General features: G+C 49.0%; 1 protein-coding gene across 6 annotated transcripts; it reads left to right on the forward strand.

The window, feature by feature from the left end:
- The first annotated feature begins 799 nt into the window (after positions 1 to 799).
- On the forward strand, positions 800 to 10,041 carry POLM (DNA polymerase mu). 6 transcript variants are annotated; one of them, XM_043463495.1, is made up of 11 exons: positions 800 to 1,132; positions 2,429 to 2,612; positions 3,142 to 3,240; positions 3,365 to 3,535; positions 4,281 to 4,352; positions 6,154 to 6,274; positions 7,563 to 7,695; positions 7,839 to 7,941; positions 8,045 to 8,281; positions 8,360 to 8,443; positions 8,678 to 10,041. In XM_043463495.1, the coding sequence occupies exons 1-11, from the start codon at positions 957 to 959 to the stop codon at positions 8,759 to 8,761; spliced, it is 1,464 nt and encodes a 487-aa protein (XP_043319430.1). In that variant the 5' UTR covers positions 800 to 956; the 3' UTR covers positions 8,762 to 10,041. The 6 variants fall into 6 exon arrangements, with proteins under 6 accessions (XP_043319430.1, XP_043319434.1, XP_043319431.1 ...); XM_043463496.1 differs by having other exon boundaries at positions 804 to 1,132; positions 8,066 to 8,281; positions 8,675 to 10,041; XM_043463494.1 differs by having other exon boundaries at positions 807 to 1,132; positions 8,675 to 10,041.
- The last annotated feature ends 8,966 nt before the right edge of the window (positions 10,042 to 19,007 follow it).

Raw genomic sequence — 19,007 nt, forward strand, 5'->3', positions numbered from 1 at the left:
TTAAATAATTTAAAATATGTATGTCAAACATCATTTTTTTCCTTTAGTGTCTCCAGGTTTATTGTGATACTTAGGGCTTAAAAAACATTCATCGGCTCCCCAGCACAATTTTTGTGTTGTTTCTTTCTTAGATTTGAATGTATGATCCATCTGGATTTTATTTTGGTGTTAAGCGCGAGGGAGGGAGCCAACTTCTATTTTTCCAAATGGCTGGCCAGCCGTCCTAACGCCGTTCGATTGAAAAAGACTGAAAAATCTTTCCCGGGGTTTGAAGCGACCACTCCACCAGCATGCTTCAAGCTAGCGCGTTTGCCCGGGCCCGCGGTCCAAAGACCCCTCGCCGCCAGGTTTCCGCGGCCCATCTGTCCCGCCAGGTCTAGTCGGAGGAGGCGAAAAGAAGCGTGTGGAGTGGATATTCCGCTCCTGAGAACTATTCCACTCGTACCAGCCACCGACCGACCACTAACCCCCTTTCCTCACCCTTGCGCCCAGGACAACCCACAGACACCACTACCGCGACTTCACCTCCACCCTCCAAGGACAAAGCCCCCTGACCCACGTCGAGGAAGTCTCCCTTACCTCCCACCTCCTCGCTCTCAGCTCCCACCCCCAACCCTAGTCTCTCCTCCTGGGTGGTCCCAGGAATGGGAGGGGACTTTCTACGAGGGTAATTTAAATAAAAGGTGTGTGCTCTGGTTCTATTTGCATAGAGGCGGGGCCTCTAAAGCCTGCCTCCACCTCGCTCCGAACGACCCAGGGGGAGAGAACCACCCGGAGACTTAATTTGCAGGGGGCGGGGCCTGCCTCTTTAAGTGGAGCCCGGAGCCACTTCCCCTTCCAGTCGGCTTCCGCTCGCTATCGCTTCCGGCTTCTGTCTGCCTTCCCCAAGATTTCTTTCTGGCTTCTGTCCAGGCTTCCGCTGCTTTCGCTGGGCGCTGCGGGTGGCCGGGGCCCTAATGCTACCGAAACGACGGCGAGCGCGGGTCGCGTCCCCCAGCGCCGCCCCCTCCTCCGCGGCGCGCTTCCCGGGGGTCACTATCTACCTGGCCGAACCACACATGGGCCGCAGTCGCCAGGCTTTTCTCACACGCCTGGCTGTCTCCAAGGGTTTCCACGTCCTTAATGACTACAGGTGCGCGGTCGTGGCGAAGCTCACTGCTAGGCGGGGGCACCTGCCTGGGGCCGCCTTTCCAGGGCTTGCTTTCCGAGGGGCGCGGGGCGGGTGCCGGCCAAAGGCCTCGCCTCACCGAGGAATGTGGCACGCCCATATCTATCACCGCGCCGCCGCGCCAGGCCGGCCGAGGGGCGCTGCTGTGTGGCGTGATGGCCTGAGCACAAAATGCCCGTCCTAGGAATTTTGCAGCTGACCAGCCACTTGAATACACGGTGTTACCTTAGAGCTGAGGATACGGAAAAGACTCCCATGCAGCTGACCCCGGGGCGGAGGGGCACCTGAGGTTTTTGGATTCCAAGTTAACCCTGGCACTTCATGGTCATACGGCTTTTGTTAATTTCCTTTTTTGTAAAAGGGTGTTAGCTGTTATGTCCAGGAGTGTTTCTGTAGGACAAGGAGAGAACATGCCGGAGGCTTTGTAAAAGTCGTGCGGGTGTGTGTTGGGTTAGTAATGCTTCATTAGGTGAATTCATCTTGCCCTGTTAGCTAAACAGATCTCTCTCCTCAGAGCTGAGAAAGTGACTTAAGTGAGACTTCCAAGAGTAGAATTAAACCAAACAAAACAGTCACAGAAGCAATGCTAAAAGTAAGGGAGGAGGGTTCCAATCGTTTTGAAGTTGAAAGAGCAAAGTGAACCAGGGGCCAGTCCCCCTGAAGCTTAGTTAACCATACCCAGGGTTGTGGCAGACCCACTCAGGATGATGACAGCAGCCTAGAGTGTACTGGGCACTATCTAAGCCCCTTTGCTTATTATTAGCTCGTTTAATCTTTACAGCAAGCCTACAAAGTAGATATATTAATATCTCTGCTTTGCAGAGTTGGAAGTCAAAAGTACAGAGATAAATGATGTGCGCAAGGGCACAGAGCAAGTGTGGGGCAGAGCTGAAGTTCAAAGCCAAGTAGTCTGTCTCCAGCACTTGGAAGTATGACCCACCACCCCCACCCACCTTGCTTCCTGGACCCCAGGCCCCTGGCCTCTCCTTTCTCTGGGTTTGAGGGAGAAGAAGACAGACAAATTAACAAAAAAGGGTTGGGTTTGTGATCCTAGCTATAGCAGAGAACCACAGCTCAGCAGATGCTGGAGTGATGGAGATGTTTGGCTGCCAGGAGGAGGGGCTGAAAATCTGGAGTGAACAGATGCTCACCAGGCAGAGGGGATAGTATTGGCGAAGGCTTGGAGATGTAGAATGGAGCAGGAAGAATGGCAGGCCTGGGAAAGGGCTTCAGGCCTCACATTCTCTTCCCTCCCCCCAGCCCGGAGGTGACACATGTGGTGATGGAGGGGACCTCAGCGGAGGAGGCTGTCTGCTGGCAGGAGCGCAAGACGTCGGCTCTTCCCCCAGGTTGTACCCGCCCAGAGCTTTTAGACATAAGTTGGTTCACAGAGAGCATGGAAGCTGGGCAGCCTGTCCCTGTGCAATGCCGGCACCGCCTGGAGGTGAGCTGGGTGGAGGCTTAGGGTAGAGCCACTGAGGAAGCCCCAGTGCTGGCCAGACCTCAGCTGGGACAGGTGACATGGCAGCAGTGCCTCAGTGTCCTTCCCGTGAGTTGGGCAGTGAGGGCCCCATCCAGACCACCACAGGGAAGGTCCTGGTGCTTCCTGGGTGAGCACAGTGGAGGGGTTCAGGTGTGGGCTCGGAACAGGGCTGCCTGCATCAAATCCTGGCTCTGCCCATGAGCCACAAGGTCTCAGAGTCCCCAGCTGTGACGTGAGGGTGATGGGCACGCCAGGCCCACTTGATTGAGAGGAAGTGACAGGACACATGCCCTGTGAGAGGTAGCATTGTACCGCTACTGCTGTTCTGGCCTCTGCCCTGTGCCTCTAGCAGTTCTGCCCTCTCAGAGTTGGCTTCTGTCCTGAGAGCCCGAGGTGACCCCCCTGCCAGGAGAAGTAGGGCCCTGGGGGGCTGCCTGGTCCTCTGCCAACCCTGCAGCCTCAAAGCAGCCTGCGCGTTGCCCATCCCTAGGTGGCTGTGCCCAAAAAGGAGATGCCAAGCCCAGCATGGATGCTGCCCTATGCCTGCCAGCGTCCCACACCCCTCGTGCACCACAATGCCAGCCTCTCGGTGAGCTGTGGCTCCCCCACCTCCCTGGGATGGAGCCAGGCGCTCCCGTGTCCCAGCCTTGGAGGGAGGGTTAGGGTAAAGCACCCCGCCATCCCTGCCTCTTACCAAGGACCCTTCCCTGCAGGAGGCTCTGGAGACGCTGGCAGAGGCCGCTGGCTTTGATGGCTGTGAAGGCCGCCAGATCGCCTTCTACAGAGCGGCCTCGGTGCTCAAGGCCCTCCCCAGCCAGGTCACAGCCCTGAGCCAGCTGCAGGGCCTGCCCCACTTCGGAGAACACTCCTGCAGGGTTGTCCAGGTTTGTGCTCACTGCATGTAGACAGGCAGAGCTGTGAGTGTGAATGGGGGGTGGCGAGGAGGCCTGGGAGCCTGGTGAGGGCAGGTGACTGGGTGGCTCAGAGCCCAGCTGTGGCCACTGATGGTGCCCAGGCAGCAGCAAACCACCCTGCTCACCCACATTCCTCATGTGTAAATTGGGTCGGCACCACCTGCCTGAGGCTTACTGAGAGGTCTCAGCCAAGGGAGCTGCCAGGAGTCTGGCAGGCTGGTAGCTGACATCGTGGGCATTGGCCCAGACTGTCAGGGATGGTGGGAGAGGACCCCTGAGCATGAGCCCTTCTTTTTAAAATGTGAAGTTGTCCTTTTGTATGTTACCACTGAGCAAATTTATCATGACAGAAAAAATACTTTTGAATTCACCTCTGTGTGTTTTTTTAAAATTTATTGTATTTTTTGGCTGCATGGCATGTGAGATCTTAGTTCCCTGACTGAACCTGCACCCCTTGCCTTTAAAAGAAGTCTTATTGAATTCACCTATGTTTTAAAAAAGCAGTTGTTGACATACCCCAGGGTTTGTTGTTTATCTGAGAGGGGGCCCTTGTTCCTCGCCCAAGGGGTTTGGAGGATCCCTGGTATATTCTTCATTACAAGTTCCCTGGGATCCTGGCCCCACAAAGACGCCGCTTCCGGGTGTTAGGGGTTCTGCTGAGGCCTTGGGCCCCCCAGCCCTCTTCTTTCCAGTGAGGCTATGTCTCCTCCCACAGGAGCTGCTGGAACACGGAGTGTGTGAGGAGGTGGAGAGAGTCCAGCTCTCAGAGAGATACCAGACCATGAAGGTATGCAGGGCAGCCCCCAGCAGGGGCCCGCAGCTCCACTGTGTTCCCCCAGAGCCACAGCAAGGTTACCACCATGTCAGACAGCAAGGAGGGTGGCAGGTCCCACCCTGGGGTCAGAGAGGGTCTTACTGAGGACACCTGATGAGCATGAGGCAGCCAAACAGATGGGCAGTGAGAAGGTTGTTTTGAGCACAGGGAATTTTCTAGATCACTCAGCAGCATCTGAGTTCTTATTTGACTATTGATGGCATATTGTCCAGGATATTACACGCCCTGGCATCTTAAACAGAGCACCCTGAACAGAACAGAACCTTTCTCTGGGTGCCACAGGGATGATTCAGTCTGAGGGGCTGCTCGTCCTTGCACTGTCTCTGCCTTTTGTAATCTCACATGCTCATTTGTTGGTGTCGTCTTGCCTGTGTCCACGGCACACCTTCTCGTTATTCCCACCCACTTCTGGTCTTGTGGATGCTCAGTCATGCTTCTCAGACACTCCAGTTTTGTGACTGGAGGTCGTCAGACCAGCGACTGGTCATGTAATTGGGGCTTCCCTAGCAGGATGTGTCAGGTGCCATGGAAGGTCACCCAGAATGTGAGGATCAATGAGGTGGGGAGCTTCAGAGAGGTAGAGGAGCCATGGATGAAGCAGGGGCTCAGGGGTGGGGCAACACAGGAGTTGATGAGTGGAGAGGCGCTGAGAGGGTGCAGAGCCATCTGTCTCTTCCTGGGTACCCCTGAGTCCCAGAAGGCATCCAGGCCAGGAGAGAAGGATGAACAATGAGAGGTTTATTGTTACAAACGTGATTAGGTTATTTTCAGCATCTTTCCTCTCAGGAGTCTGTTGGTGAAAGTGATCCTGTTCATGCTGTTGGTTCAGGGGATAACACAGCCCAGTCTGCAGGAAGTAGGACTCAGGGACATGAGTGCCACCCGGCTGTTCTTCTCTGTGCATGCCAGCAGCCTCCCCATGAAGGTGCCCCTGGCATGTACTGCAGTCTGTACCACTGCAAGGTTGCCTTTTTGTTTCAGCCCCAAAAGTTCCTGAGGAGGGACTCTTAAGTGGCTGACCTAGGGCAGGTGCCCACCCCTGACGAATGAGCTATAGTCAGTGAAGAAACAGTGAGTTTCTAGGGCCCACCCTGTGTGTGGAAGACCCATGCAAGGGCAGGCGGCCACCCTATGAGAGGTCGGCTCCAGCAACATAGTTTCCACTGGCCTGGACACCTCTGCTGACCCATGGCCAGGCAGTGGCACTTGCTGTGTTTGTTCCTGGAACAGAGCCATAGCCAGCCCCCAGCTATTCCTTCCAGATCCTGGTAAAACAACCCCTTAGCTGTTAACTGCCTGTTTTTGCTGTTTTAAGAGGCATAGCCACAGTAACAAGTCCCAGCTACTCTTGGGTGGGAGCAGTATGGTTTTCCCAGTGAGTGGACAGACTGTTAGGATGACTCCTTTGGTGATGTTGGAATCATGGGCTAGAACTGTACAAGTTGTGAGGAGAGATCATTTTCAAGGAGGGGCCTGATCCTTCCCTGCCGTCCCCCGATATGTTTGCGTCAGGGCCAGGCTCGGGGTTTGAGTCCTGTCTGTGCACCCACTGTGTGGCCTGAGCAGATTATTTAAACATGAGAAATGTGAGTAGGGTGCCACCTGCCAGACCACATGATGACTTAATGAGGTCATTTGTGCAGTGCCACAGGGGTGCTGTCCTAGGACATGCCTTGCATACATCAGTGGCGCCCATCCTCATCTTGCACTAAGAGCTTTGCTCCTGACCACACTGTACTCATCCTCTAAACAGCTCTTCACTCAGATCTTTGGGGTCGGGGTAAGGACTGCTGACCAGTGGTACCGAAAAGGGCTCCGGACGCTGGACGACCTCCGAGAGGAGTCCCAGAGACTGACCCAGCAGCAGAAAGCAGGTGAGCTTTCTGAGAGAGGGCGGAGCCCTGGGCTCCCCCAAAGTACCAGGGCCTGAAAGCCTCCCACACCACAGAACCCTTAGCTCTGATGCATGGCATGTGCTCATGGCTGCCTGTGTGGCAGGGAGCAGGGTGAGTGTGAAAACAGGCACCTCTATTTGGTGGCTTCCTGAACCGGTGGAGTCAGGACCCATTGCAAGCCCTTCTCAGTGAATGATAATGGTCACAGTAGCTGCCTTCTGGTTAGACTTGGACCTGAACCAGGCATGGACCCTGTACTCCTGATTTCATGGGAGGGAGAGCAGGTCAGAGGAGCCCAGGCCCTGGACACACTTACCAGTGTGGTGCCTGGTGGCCTGGCCTGCTGGCTGTTGCTCAGTGGGGAGAGGTTCGGTGAGGACCCTGCTAGTGGGAGGTAGCGCTATGCAATGGAAAGAACGTGAACTTGAGAGTTGACTAGGCCTGGATTTGAGTTCCATCTCTGCTGCTTACTAGGTAGGAGACCGTGGCCCTGAGATTTGACTTCTCTGAGCCTCAGTTATGTTCTCTCTAAAGCATGGGATTCTGTGAGCTCTTTGGCGTGGAAGCAGCATGTAGCAGGTGTTGAGCGGATTCTCCGTCTCCATGTGGCCTGGGTTGGGGGCCCTTCTGAAGGAGCCCCACAGCCCAGCACTCCTTGCCTCTTTGAACATCCTCCCAGGGGCTGGGGGAGGGGAGGCCACCTTGGGGTCCTGGGAGAGCTGTCTGGTTGGTCAGCAGGAAGTGAGACCAGAGAGCCGTGTGTCCAGTGGAGCGTTATGCAGTGACATCTGTTGGTTCCACTTATTCACCTCTCCCCAAGGAATGGCCAGCAGTGCTTACTGAGCTCGCCCTGTGCCAAGAGCCCTAACTCCCACCCTTAGTCCCCTCCTAACACTGTGTGGAAGGTGCAGTGATTTCTCTGACAGGTGAGGAGATGGATTTGGGTTCAAGTGAGGTGTTCTTAAGTGGCAGGGTCATCCTCTTCACATCTAATACCTCCTAGTCCCATTTTATGGATAGGAAAACAGAGAAGTTGAAAAGGATAGTCTGTATCTTGATTGTGTCAATGTCAGAATTCTGGTGTGATGTACAATAGTCCTGCAAGATGTTACTGAGAGCACAGAGGACCTCTATTATTTCCTTCAACTATATGTGGATCTACAATTATTTCAAAATAAAAGTTTAATATTTAAGAGAGAGGAGGGGTGGTGGTAGATAGCTGGAGAGGGCTGGGTTGGGCCAGTGAGGAGAGCGGTACTGTCCACAGGACTCCAGCACCACCAGGACCTGAGTGCCCCAATCCTGCGGTCAGATGTTGAGGCCCTGCAGCAAGTGGTGGAGGCAGCCGTGAGGCAGGCCCTTCCTGGGGCCACTGTCACGCTGGCCGGAGGCTTCCGGAGGTAAGGGGACTCGACACGCCCTCCGGCTCAGCTCCAGGTCCTCCTCAGGGAAGGCGTCTGAGGTGGGACCACTGAGGCGGGCCTTCCCTCACTGAGGGGTTTTGGGAGAACATGGAGGCTGTGAGTCAGACTGGCCCCCTCAGGGGGAAGTTGCAGGGCCACGACGTGGACTTCCTCATCACCCACCCCCAGGAGGGCCAGGAGGCAGGGCTGCTGCCCAGAGTGATGTGCTACCTGAAGAAGCAGGTGAGGGGCTTCCCGCTTCCCCTGCTGAGAGTCCTGCTGGGATTCCAGCCCCTGGTTTCTCAGTCCCACATGGCAGTGCCCGGCCATGTCTGCTCTCCTCCAGGGCCTTGTCCTGTACCACCAGCACCAGCACAGCCACCAGGGAGACCTGACCCAGCAGAGCCACACCATGGATGCCTTTGAGAGGAGTTTCTGCATTTTCCGCCTGCCACAACCCCCAGGGGCTGCTGTGGGTGGTGCCCAGAAGCCCTGCTTCGCCTGGAAGGCAGTGCGGGTGGACCTGGTGGTTGCTCCTGTCAGCCAGTTCCCCTTTGCCCTGCTTGGCTGGACTGGCTCCAAGGTAGGGAGTGTGCTGCTGGGGCTGGCCGTGGGATCTGGGGTTGGTGATCCTGCTGAGACGTGGTCACTTTTTCCCCAGCATTTTGAGCGGGAGCTACGCCGCTTCAGCAGGAAGGAGAGGGGCCTCTGCCTGAACAGCCATGGTCTGTTTGATCCAGAGCAGGTGTGTTGCTGTGATGAGAGGTCTGGGGGCTAGAAAACAGCTTTCTCTTTGGCTCACAGTATGAATCAGCCCCAGGTCCCTCAAGCCTGGAACCCACAGGGCCCTCAAGAGGCATCTACCATAGGGCTGGGCTCTGCCAGCATTTCTAGCCTCCTCCCCATACCTTTCTCGGGGAATCTGCTTCAGTGGAGGGAACGGCCCCCAGGCCCTAATGCCTGCATTCTGTTGCAGAAGACGGTTTTCCACGTGGCCTCAGAGGAAGACATCTTCAAACTCCTCGACCTTGAGTACCTTCCCCCAGAGCAGAGAAATGCCTGATCCTATCAACCCGACCTCTACTCTGGAAATGGAGGGGGTCATTTGAGCCAGACTCTATGGGTGTTTTTGGCCCCTAACTATTTCCAGTCAGAAGATGTGCTGCTGCCCCAAGTCCTTACCCCTTCCATGTGGGAGCCCTGTCTGTGAACCACCACTCCCCCACCTATACCCAGTTCAAGATGTGATGAAATTAGCATGTGGAACAAACAAAGCTGTATTTTCTGAATGTGCTGCTGGTGTGGGTGACTGAGGAGCACGGTGCCTGCTTCTGCCCAGAGGTCAGCTTTGGGGTGTCAGTGAGGGTGGAGGATGTTGACCCAGCAAATAGACTTCCAGTTATTTCTCCAACAAAAATGGGCTTATTCAGGATCAGCGTAGAATCAGTCTGTAACCATGGCAAGCCATGTGCAAGTCCCCAGCAAAAATGGAGAGGAAAACTTTTATAGAGGGGAAAAAGGAATTTGGGAGGCCTATAGGTAAACGTGAGTCCATGGCTTTTTGTTGGCTGAGTCCTTGTCAGGAAAGAAGTGGAAGTCTTTCTTTCTGTTGGGCTCTTGCTATCATTATAGGGCATGAGTGCTCACCCTTCTGGTCTCCCAACTCTTGAGGTTTCTGTTAATTTTTTTTTAACATTTTCCCCTTTCGATCAAGATCTTTTTCTGAAAGCATCACTAATCTGAGTCAGGTTTTCTAGTTTCAGGGTCTTATTGACCTTCTGTGCAAGGAAAGGCTTTTCCTCGGTGTAGTGTCCCACATCAGGGAGAAAATGCACAGATTGGAGATCTGTTGAGGTCATATTTAAGAATCGAGGGGTAGGAGGGAGAACTCTTAGGCACTTTTTATCGGAAGTCCATATGTTACCAAGTTCCTCGATGTTAAAGAGCCTGTGTAGCATTATGTCATCAAAGGTTTGGTGACAAATTTCCAACAGGCCTGGTCTAAGTATCTTTGGAAAGCTGTCTCAGCAGATGTCATCTGCTTCAATTCAGGGAAATCTACTTTCAGGTCACCAGATGATTTGAAGGTCCAGACAGGGTTTGGTGCTTTCCTTAGGTGTATCATATGAAAATAGGAGTTGTATTCCTTGGAGCTTTGCAGCACAGGGGGGTTAGCAATACTGATAGCAGCCTCCTTCTCTTGGTGTCTTTTCCAACAGATGAAATTTCCAGGTTGCAAGATACGATGATCAAGGTCTTTCTCTCCCAAGCGTGCACTGTGAAAAAGATTGTTTTCCCAAAACGTGACTTTGTTCTGTTTTTTCATTAAAATATTTATTCATTTGGCTGCTTCAGGTCTTGCTGTGGCATGCAGGACCTTTTCCTGGGGCGTGTGGGTTCCTCTCCAGTTGTGGCACTCGGGCAATAGAATGCACGGGCTCAGGAGTTGCAGTGCGTGGGCTTAGTTGACTTGTGATATGTGGGATCTTAGTTCCCCAACTAGGGGACCATGTCCCCTGCATTGGAAAGTGGATTCTTAACTATTGGACTCCCAGGGAAGTCCTAAAACATGGTTATTTTAAAAAAAACAATTAGGCCTTTGTAGTATTGGTGTACCCCTCCTTTTTTTAGTTGGGGTCAAAAGAGGCAAGAGTCCAGTGCACTGCACATCCTGTGATTATCTCAAAGGGTGTGAGAGCGCGACAGGAGGTGGCTCTTTGATTCAGAGAGACCAACAGCAATGCTTTTGTAAGAGGGATTTGGAGGGTCTCTACAAGTGTTGCCAATTGAATCTTAATAAAGCTCTTAGGTCATACCTGAATGGTCTAGTGGTTTTCCCTACTTTCTTCAATTTAAGTCTGAATTTGGCAATAAGGAGTTCATGATCTGAGCCACAGTCAGCTCCCAGTCTTGTTTTTGCTGACTGTATAGAGCTTCTCCATCTTTGGCTGCAAAGAATATAATCAGTCTGATTTTGGTATTGACCATCTGGTGATGTCCATGTGTAGAGGGTCTTGTCTTCTCTTGTGTTGTCAGAAGTGTTTGCTGTGACCAATGCATTCTCTCTATTAGCCTTTCCCCTGCTTCATTCTGTACTCCAAGACAAATTTGCCTGTTACTCCAGGTATCTCTTGACTTCCTGCTTTTGCATTCCAGTCCCCTATAATGGAAAGGACATCTTTTTGGGGGTGTTCTAAAAGTTCTTGTAGGTCTTCATAGAACTGTTCAGCTTCAGCTTTTTCAGCATTTTTGGTTGGGGCATAGACCTGGATTACTGTGATATTGAATGGTTTGCCTTGGAAATGAACAGAAATCATTTTGTTCCTTTTGAGATTGCATCTAAGTACTGCATATTGGACTCTTTTGTTGACTATGATGGCTACTCCATTTCTTCTAAGGAATTCTTGCCCACAGTAGTAGATATAATGGTCACCTGAGTTAAATTCACCCATTCCAGTCCATTTTAGTTTGCTGATTCCTAAAATGTCAATGTTCACTCTTGCCATCTTCTGTTTGACCACTTTGCCTTGATTCATGGACCTAACATTCCAGGTTCCTATGCAATGTTGCTCTTTACAGCATCAGACTTTACTTCCATCACTAGTCACATCCACTACTGGGTGTTGTTTTTTCTTTGGCTCCATCTCTTCATTCTTTCTGGAGTTATTTCTCCACTGATCTCCAGTAGCATATTGGTCACCTACCAACCTGGGGAGTTCATCTTTCAGTGTCCTATCTTTTTGCCTTTTCATACTGTTCATGGGGTTCTCAAGGCAAGAGTACTGAAGTGGTTTGCCATTCCCTTCTCCAGTGGACCACATTTTGTCAGAACTCTCCACCATGACCTGTCCATCTTGGGTGGCCCTACAGGGCATGGCTCATAGTTTCATTGAGTTAGACAAGGCTGTGATCCATGTGATTTAGATTGGTTAGTTTTCTGTGATTGTAGTTTTCAGTCTGTCTGCCCTCTGATGGAGAAGGATAAGAGGCTTATGGAAGCTTCCTGATGGGAGAGACTGACTGAGGGGGAAATTGGGTCTTGTTCTGATATGCGGGGCCATGCTTGGTAAATCTTTTATCCAATTTTCTGTTGATGGTCAGGGCTATGTTCCTTCCCTGTTATTTGACCTGAGGCCAAAATATGGTAATAAAGATAATGGCAACCTCCTTCAAAAGGTCCCACCACACACTGCTACACTCAGTGCTCCCAACCCTGCAGCAGGCCACCACCAACCCACACCTCTGCTGGAGACTCCTGGACACTCATGGGCAAGTCTGGGTCAGTCTTTTGTGGAATCACTGCTCTTTTCTCCTGAGTCCTGATGCACACAAGGTTCTGTTTGTGCCCTCCAAGAGTCTGTCTCCCCAGTTCTGTGTAAGTTCTGGCAGCTCTGTGGTGGGGTTAATGGTGACCTCCTCCAAGTGGGCTTATGCCATAACCATGTCTACTGCACCCAGAGCCCCTGCCCCTGCGGCAGGCCACTGCTGACCGGCACCTCCTCAGGAGACACTCAAACACAGTTCTGTCTTAGTCTGTGTGGGGTCTCTGTGTCCTGGTGTGCACAAGGTATGTTTGAGCCCTCTGAGCGTCTCTGGAGGGTGTGAGCTTTGATTCTACACATGATTTTGCCCCTGCTGCCATCTTGTTGGGGCTTCTCCTTTGCTCCAGCGCCACGCAGCCGCTGCTCTAGCACCTACCGTCTTGCTGGGGCTTCTCTGCTCTTGGATGTGGGGTATCTCTTCACAGTCACTCCAGCTCCATCCCCAAGAAAAAGAAATGCAAAAAGGCTAAATGGTTGTCTGAGGAGGCCTTAGAATAGCTGTGAAGAGAAGAGAAGAGAACAGCAAAGGACAAAAGGAAGGAAATACCCATTTGAATGCAGAGTTCTAAAGACTAACAGAGAGAAGAAAGCCTTCCTCTGTGATCAATGCAAAGAAATGGAGGAAAACAATAGAGTGGGAAAGACTAGATATCTCTTCAAGGAAATTAGAGATACCAAAGGAACATTTCATACAAAGATGGGGCACAATAAAGGACAGAAATGGTAGGGACCTAACAGAAGCAGATTTTAAGACGAGGTGGCAAGAATACACAGAAGAACTATACAAAAAAGATCTTCACGACCCAGATAATCATGATGGTGTGATCATTTACCTAGAGCCAGACATCCTGGAATGTGAGGTCAAGTGGGCCTTAGGAAGAATCACTACGAACAAAGCTAGTAGAGGTGAGGGAATTTCAGTTGAGCTATTTCAAATCCTAAAAGATGATGCTGTGAAAGTGCTACACTCAATATGCCAGCAAATTTGGAACATGCAGCAGCGGCCACAGGACTGAAAAAGGTCAGTTTTCATTCCAATCCCAAGGACAGGCAATGCCAAAGAATGCTCAAACTATCACACAATTGTACTCATCTCACACGCTAGTAAAGTAATGCTCAAAATTCTCCAAGCCAGGCTTCAACAATACATGAACCATGAAATTCCAGATGTTCAAGGTGGATTTAGAAAAGGCAGAGGGACCAGAGATCAAATTGCCAACATCCGTTGGATCATTGAAAAAGTGAGAAAGTTCCAGAAAAACATCTACTTCTGCTTTTATTGACTATGCCAAAGTCTTTGACTGTGTGGATCACCACAAACTGTGGAAAATTCTTAACGAGATGGGAATACCAGACCACCTGACCTGCCTCTTGAGAAACGTATATGCAGGTCAGGAAGCAACAGTTAGAACTAGACATGGAACAACACACTGGTTCCAAATAGGAAAAGGAGTACGTCAAGGCTGTATATTGTCACCATGCTTATTTAACTTATATGCAGAGTACATCATGAGAAATGCTGGGCTGGATGAAGCACAAATTAGAATCAAGATTGCCGGGAGAAATGTCAATAACCTCAGATATGCAGATGACACCACCCTTATGACAGAAAGTGAAGAAGAACTAAAGAGCCTCTTGATGGAAGTGAAAGATGAGAATGAAAAAGTTGGCTTAAACTCAACATTCAGAAAACTAAGATCATGGCATCTGGTCCTATCACTTCATGGCAAATAGATGGGGAAACAGTGACTGACTTTATTTTTGGGGACTCCAAAATCACCACAGATGGTGACTACAGCCATGAAATTAAAATACACTTACTCCTTGGAAGGAAAGTTATGGCCAACCTAGACAGCATATTAAAAAGCAGAGACATTACTTTGTCAACAAAGGTCCGTCTAGTCAAGGCTATGGTTTTTCCAGTAGTCATGTATGCATGTGAGAGTTGGACTATAAAGAAAGCTGAGTGCCAAAGAATTGATGGTTTTGAATTGTGGTGTTGGAGAAGACTCTTGAGAGTCCCTTGGACTGCAAGGAGATCCAACCAGTCCATCCTAAAGGATATCAGTCCTGGGTGTTCATTGGAAGGACTGATGTTGAAGCTGAAACTCCAATACTTTGGCCACCTGATGCGAAGAACTGATGCACTGGAAAAGACCCTGATGCTGGGAAAGATTGAGGGCAGGAGGAGACGGCGAAGACAGAGGATGAGATAGTTGGATGGCATCACTGGCTCAATGGACATGTGTTTGGGTAAACTCCAGGAGTTGGTGATGGACAGGGAGGCCTGGCGTGCTGCAGTTCATGGGGTCACAAAGAGTCGGACACGACTGAGTGACTGAACTGAACTGAATGCTGTTAGTGTGTTTGATCAAACCAGAGAATTGAGGGTGGTAAGTACAGTATAAGTGTTGTAAAACTGGCCAAACTGCGCAGACTTGTTGAAGTACCTGGACAGTGAAATGAGTTCCTCGATCATTATGAAATTTACAAGAAGTTTCCCAGGTAGGCATAAATCTATTCCAAAAGTACTTTAGTCATAGAAGAGGGTAGTAACCTATCTATAATGGAAGCTTTAGCCCAGTGTGCCAACATAACAGACCATGACTAACAGATACCTATATCCATGATCTGAAGGAAGTTGCATGAAATCCATCTGCCAGAACTCAGATGACCCATCAGCAATCTAAAATTTCCAGAAGCAGTACAAACAGGCTTCCCTGGGTGTATTTTAGACAAAGGGGACTGTGAGATAGGTACTTTCTGGGGCTTTGTTAATGTTTCCCCAACAATATTGACTCATGAAGCCTATCATTTTGTCAGTGTGAAAGAAAGTGAAAGTCACTCAGTTGTGTCTGATTCTTTGTGACCCCATGGACTATACAGTCCATGGAATTCTCCAGGCCAGAATACTGGAGTGGGGAGCCTTTCCTTTCTCCAGGGAATCTTTCCAACCCAGGGATTGAACCTAGGTCTCCTGCATTGCAGGAGGATTCTTTACCGGTGGTTTAATGCATGTACAGTGGTGAAGAGTGGGAATTTCAGTCTCTGGTAGGACTGGGTAATTGTTTGGTCTGAACCAGAATTTTCTCTTTTTATCAAACCAACTGTCATTGAATTTCCAATCTTGTTTCTCTTTTCCTGGGGCCAATTTTTGGGCTTCTTGGGCTTAGAGTTCTCATTCAGGGGAATAACCCTTTGGACCAAGACAGAAGTTTAGCTGCTGTTCCTTTAAAGACAGAAATCCTTGCAGAAATTTTAGCAAGGTGATTTACCTTAGTTTCCAGAGAGTCAAGTTTAGAATAGCCTGGATCTTACTAATCAAGGATGAATAAAAGTGTTGCATCCATCAATTCCTGAACATTGGGGCCATTTTAAATTTTATTTCTGCAGGAATTTGGGAAACCACATTGCTTCCACAATATTCCAAAATCATAAGCTACTCCAAAAATGTATCTATTATCAATATAAATATTGGCGGTTTTGCTCTTGGCTGAAGTACGAGCCTGTGTAAGAGCACATCATTCAGCCTGTTGGGCCAAACTGGAAGTGCAAGTGAAGTCGCTCAGTCGTGTCTGGCTCTTTGCGACCCCATGGACCGTAGCCTACCACTCTCCTCTGTCTGTAGCCACAGGTAAAGATGCTGCCTCAACAACATCAAAAGAAGTTGAGATAACATGCCCAGCACAGTATCTGCCATTGTCTCCTTTTAAATAAGAACCATCAGTAAACATGAAAAGTCAGTGTTTCCCAATGAAATTTCCTACAGATCATTATGAGTCAGGAGGTGGTCTGTCAAGGTTAAGCCGTTGTGGGGTACTTCATTGGTGACAGAAGAGTAGCAGGGTTCTGATTATCACAGTGTAGAAGAGTTATGTGAAGAGCAGCTAACGAAAGGACTCCATTGGAGGTGAGATGACTGGCTGAGAAATGAGTGTGATGAGAATTCGTGAGGACTATTGCATGAGGTTTGGAAAGGAGGTCCCACAATGATTTTCTCAGCAGCCTTAACAGTAATGACAGTGGCCATGATGGCTTTAGGGAAGAAGGGTATTTCTGTGTGACAGGGTCCAGTTGCTGGCCATAGTGGCCTATGGGTTGATGGTGGTCCCCATGTTTTGGGGAGAGTATCCCAAGGGCAGTCCCTTCCTTTTCATATACAAAAAGGGAATCTGATCATTGGGATGCCCACAGGCAGGTGGGTTCATCAAACTTTCCTTTAAGTCCTTAAAAGCTATGTCATTTGGTTCTTACCTTAAAATTGGGTTGTGGTTTTGCTTTGGTAAAACATACAGAGGTTTGGCCATAAGAGAAATTTGGAACTCAATTTTGTCTGTATTCAACTAACCTAAGAACACCTCACGGTTGGTGCTTCCTTTTGGGTTTAGAGAAACTTAGGATACCAGGAAGTCTAACTGGATCTAAATGTTGTCCTTGTTCTGATATCAGATGCCCTAAATAATGAACCTAGGTTTGGGGCAGATTGCTGTTTATCTTTACCACCTTATGTCCCTTTAAGGCTAAACACTTCAGGAGGTGGATGATGACTTCTGCAAGAAGGTTTGAGAAAGAGAGTAGAGAAGCAAATCATCTACATATTGTATCAAAGTTTAACCTCTCGGAAACTTTGTATCATCAGATCAGCCTTCAGGGTTTTTGAGAAATAAGGAGACTCAGTAAGCCAGCAGGTATTACTGTTCAAGTGGATAGTTTTTCTTCTTCAGTGAAGGCAGAAAGGTATTTAGTTGTTTCAATTGGAATGTTACAGAAATGTACTGTATAAATCAATTACAGTAAAGAATTTATCTTCTGTAGGAATGGCTGTTACTAACACATGAGAAAAGCAACAAGGTGTCAAGGGTTAACAGTGTTGTTTAATACTTCCATGTCTGGACAAACCTATACCCTTGGCTTTTAGGTTTCCTCACCTGTAAAATGGGAGTGTTATAGGAGCTAATACAAGGGATAATGAGGCCTTAAACTTTGTATCTTCTGTTATGGCCTTTATGCCTGGAATGGCTTCTTTATGTATATGGTGGTGATTCTGGGAAGAGGTTTTGAGAGATTTGTTTGAATCTTGATGGGGGACATCTGTGAATTTTGCCAATATCAGCTGGAGATTTTGCCTATAAGGAGGATGGTAGCTGATTCAATAGGGGAAGATAATCTGTGCTTATAGAATCAGCTCTAGTATCATCAGAGATGGAGCAGAGATATTGAAGAGTCATTTAATTCACCTTGTTGATTACTTTGATGAGTACTGCCAAATTCTGAAATCATTTCCCCTTTTAGGGAGAAAGAAATTCTGGCATGATACTTCTCTAAAAAGTCTTGCCCTAATAAATGGATAGAGGGGGAAGAACTAAGGAGAAAAGAGTGTATTTCTCAAAGGGCCTAAAACAACATGGAATAGATTCCTTAGAGATCCCTGCTATTTGAATTGTTTACTCGAAGGCAAGGGCTGCTTTTATGGTAGTGGGGCTGATCAGTGAGAGGGTGGCTTCAGTGCCAGAACTGGAAGAGATTGACCCCAATCTGGAGAAATATTTCTCTAAGCCAGTTAAGAGGAAGGATTTGGAAGAGCCTCTAGAGTTCTTTGGAGTCCAATCATTGAGAATTGGGAGGATGTTGAAAAGGCTTTCCTGGTGGCTCGGAGGTTAAAGCGTCTGCCTCCAATGCGGGAGACTGGGATTCGATCCCTGGATTGGGAATATCCCCTGGAGAAGGAAATGGCAACCCACTCCAGTATTCTTGCCTGGAGAATCCCATGGACGGAGGAGCCTGGTAGGCTGCAATCCATGAGGTCGCAAAGAGGTGGACACGACTGAGCTACTTCACTTCACTTCACTTGAAAAGGCTAATTAAAAGACTGAAGGTGCCTGAAGCACTTAAATTTGTAACAATCTCTTTCCCAAAGTCCTGAATCTTTGCAATAATAGCAGAAACTAGGAGAGTTTTTGTTTCATTTAGGAGGCTTCATTTGCTGGAGTTGAAGATAAAGGATTTTAGCTGTCTCCATTTTAGGTGACTCTTCTACAGTGTGAGAGAGCTGGTTTGCCAGATTAATTAAATCTGGAATGAACATTTCCCCTTCCATCTTGGTCCTTTTTGCTAAAAGGGAATGGTCCTGCTTCAGCCCACTAATAAACATGGAGTTAAAAGCTGCTTGTGTAGGATTAACATCTGAAGGAAGATCAGAATTTTCTTTAAAAACAATCTGAAGTCAATTGGAATAGTCAGGAACACATTCATTAGGTTATTGTGTATAAGCCTGCATTTTATTCCAATCAGCAGGCTTTGGAAGAGCTGTAGGCATTGCCCCATGAAACCACTTAGCGATTGCCTGAGCCTGATCATAGAAGTTAGGAGGGTGGGCTCCCAGTTGTAATTCTAAAGGCCTTTGAGGATATTCCCAAGTAGCAGTTTTCATCCAATGCTGGGCCTAGCCTTCGTGACAAGTTATGAACTAGCTGATTCAGTTAAAGAAAACAGTTGCTGAGTTTGAAGGACTGTATTAAATTCCTCAGCAAATCTGTGAGGCTCTCCAGTTACTTGAGAAGAAATCTTTGACTATGTCTCAGAGTTCAGCTTTAGTCCAGGCAATATATAAAACAGAGCGTTTATCCTCTGGATCCTCAGGAGGCTTAATTTTAAAGGGACAGGTTCTGAAAAGTTCAAAGGAAAAGGGAATGGGAAGAGTTTTAGAGACAAGGGGAAGTTCAGTGGGAGAATACATGCTGGGGAACTGAGGGGCAGGAGCAGGTGCAGGTGGTCTAGGAGAGAAGCAGGAAGATGGCATTGGAGATGGGACCTGAGCACAAGCAGCTGAGGGAAGGGAGACAGGATGGCCCTGGAGGCATAGCCTGAGGCTTGGGGAGCCATTCTGTCTTTTTGATCATTTGTTTGCCTCAGTCTTATATTAGATCAATTTTAGTCAATTTTAGGCTGCTGATAATGTTTGGAAGCCTCAAAATACCAATCAAAATA

Source organism: Cervus canadensis, chromosome 3 (assembly GCF_019320065.1).
Source record: "Cervus canadensis isolate Bull #8, Minnesota chromosome 3, ASM1932006v1, whole genome shotgun sequence".
NCBI lineage: Eukaryota > Metazoa > Chordata > Mammalia > Artiodactyla > Cervidae > Cervus > Cervus canadensis.

Excerpts from the sequence above, each read along its gene's own strand:
- POLM (XM_043463494.1), top strand. The coding sequence starts at position 957 with ATGCTACCGAAACGACGGCGAGCGCGGGTCGCGTCCCCCAGCGCCGCC. Across the intron at positions 7,696-7,838 it reads CTGGCCGGAGGCTTCCGGAG|GGGGAAGTTGCAGGGCCACG; the intron begins GTAAGGGGACTC and ends TGGCCCCCTCAG. Across the intron at positions 8,444-8,674 it reads GTCTGTTTGATCCAGAGCAG|AAGACGGTTTTCCACGTGGC; the intron begins GTGTGTTGCTGT and ends ATTCTGTTGCAG.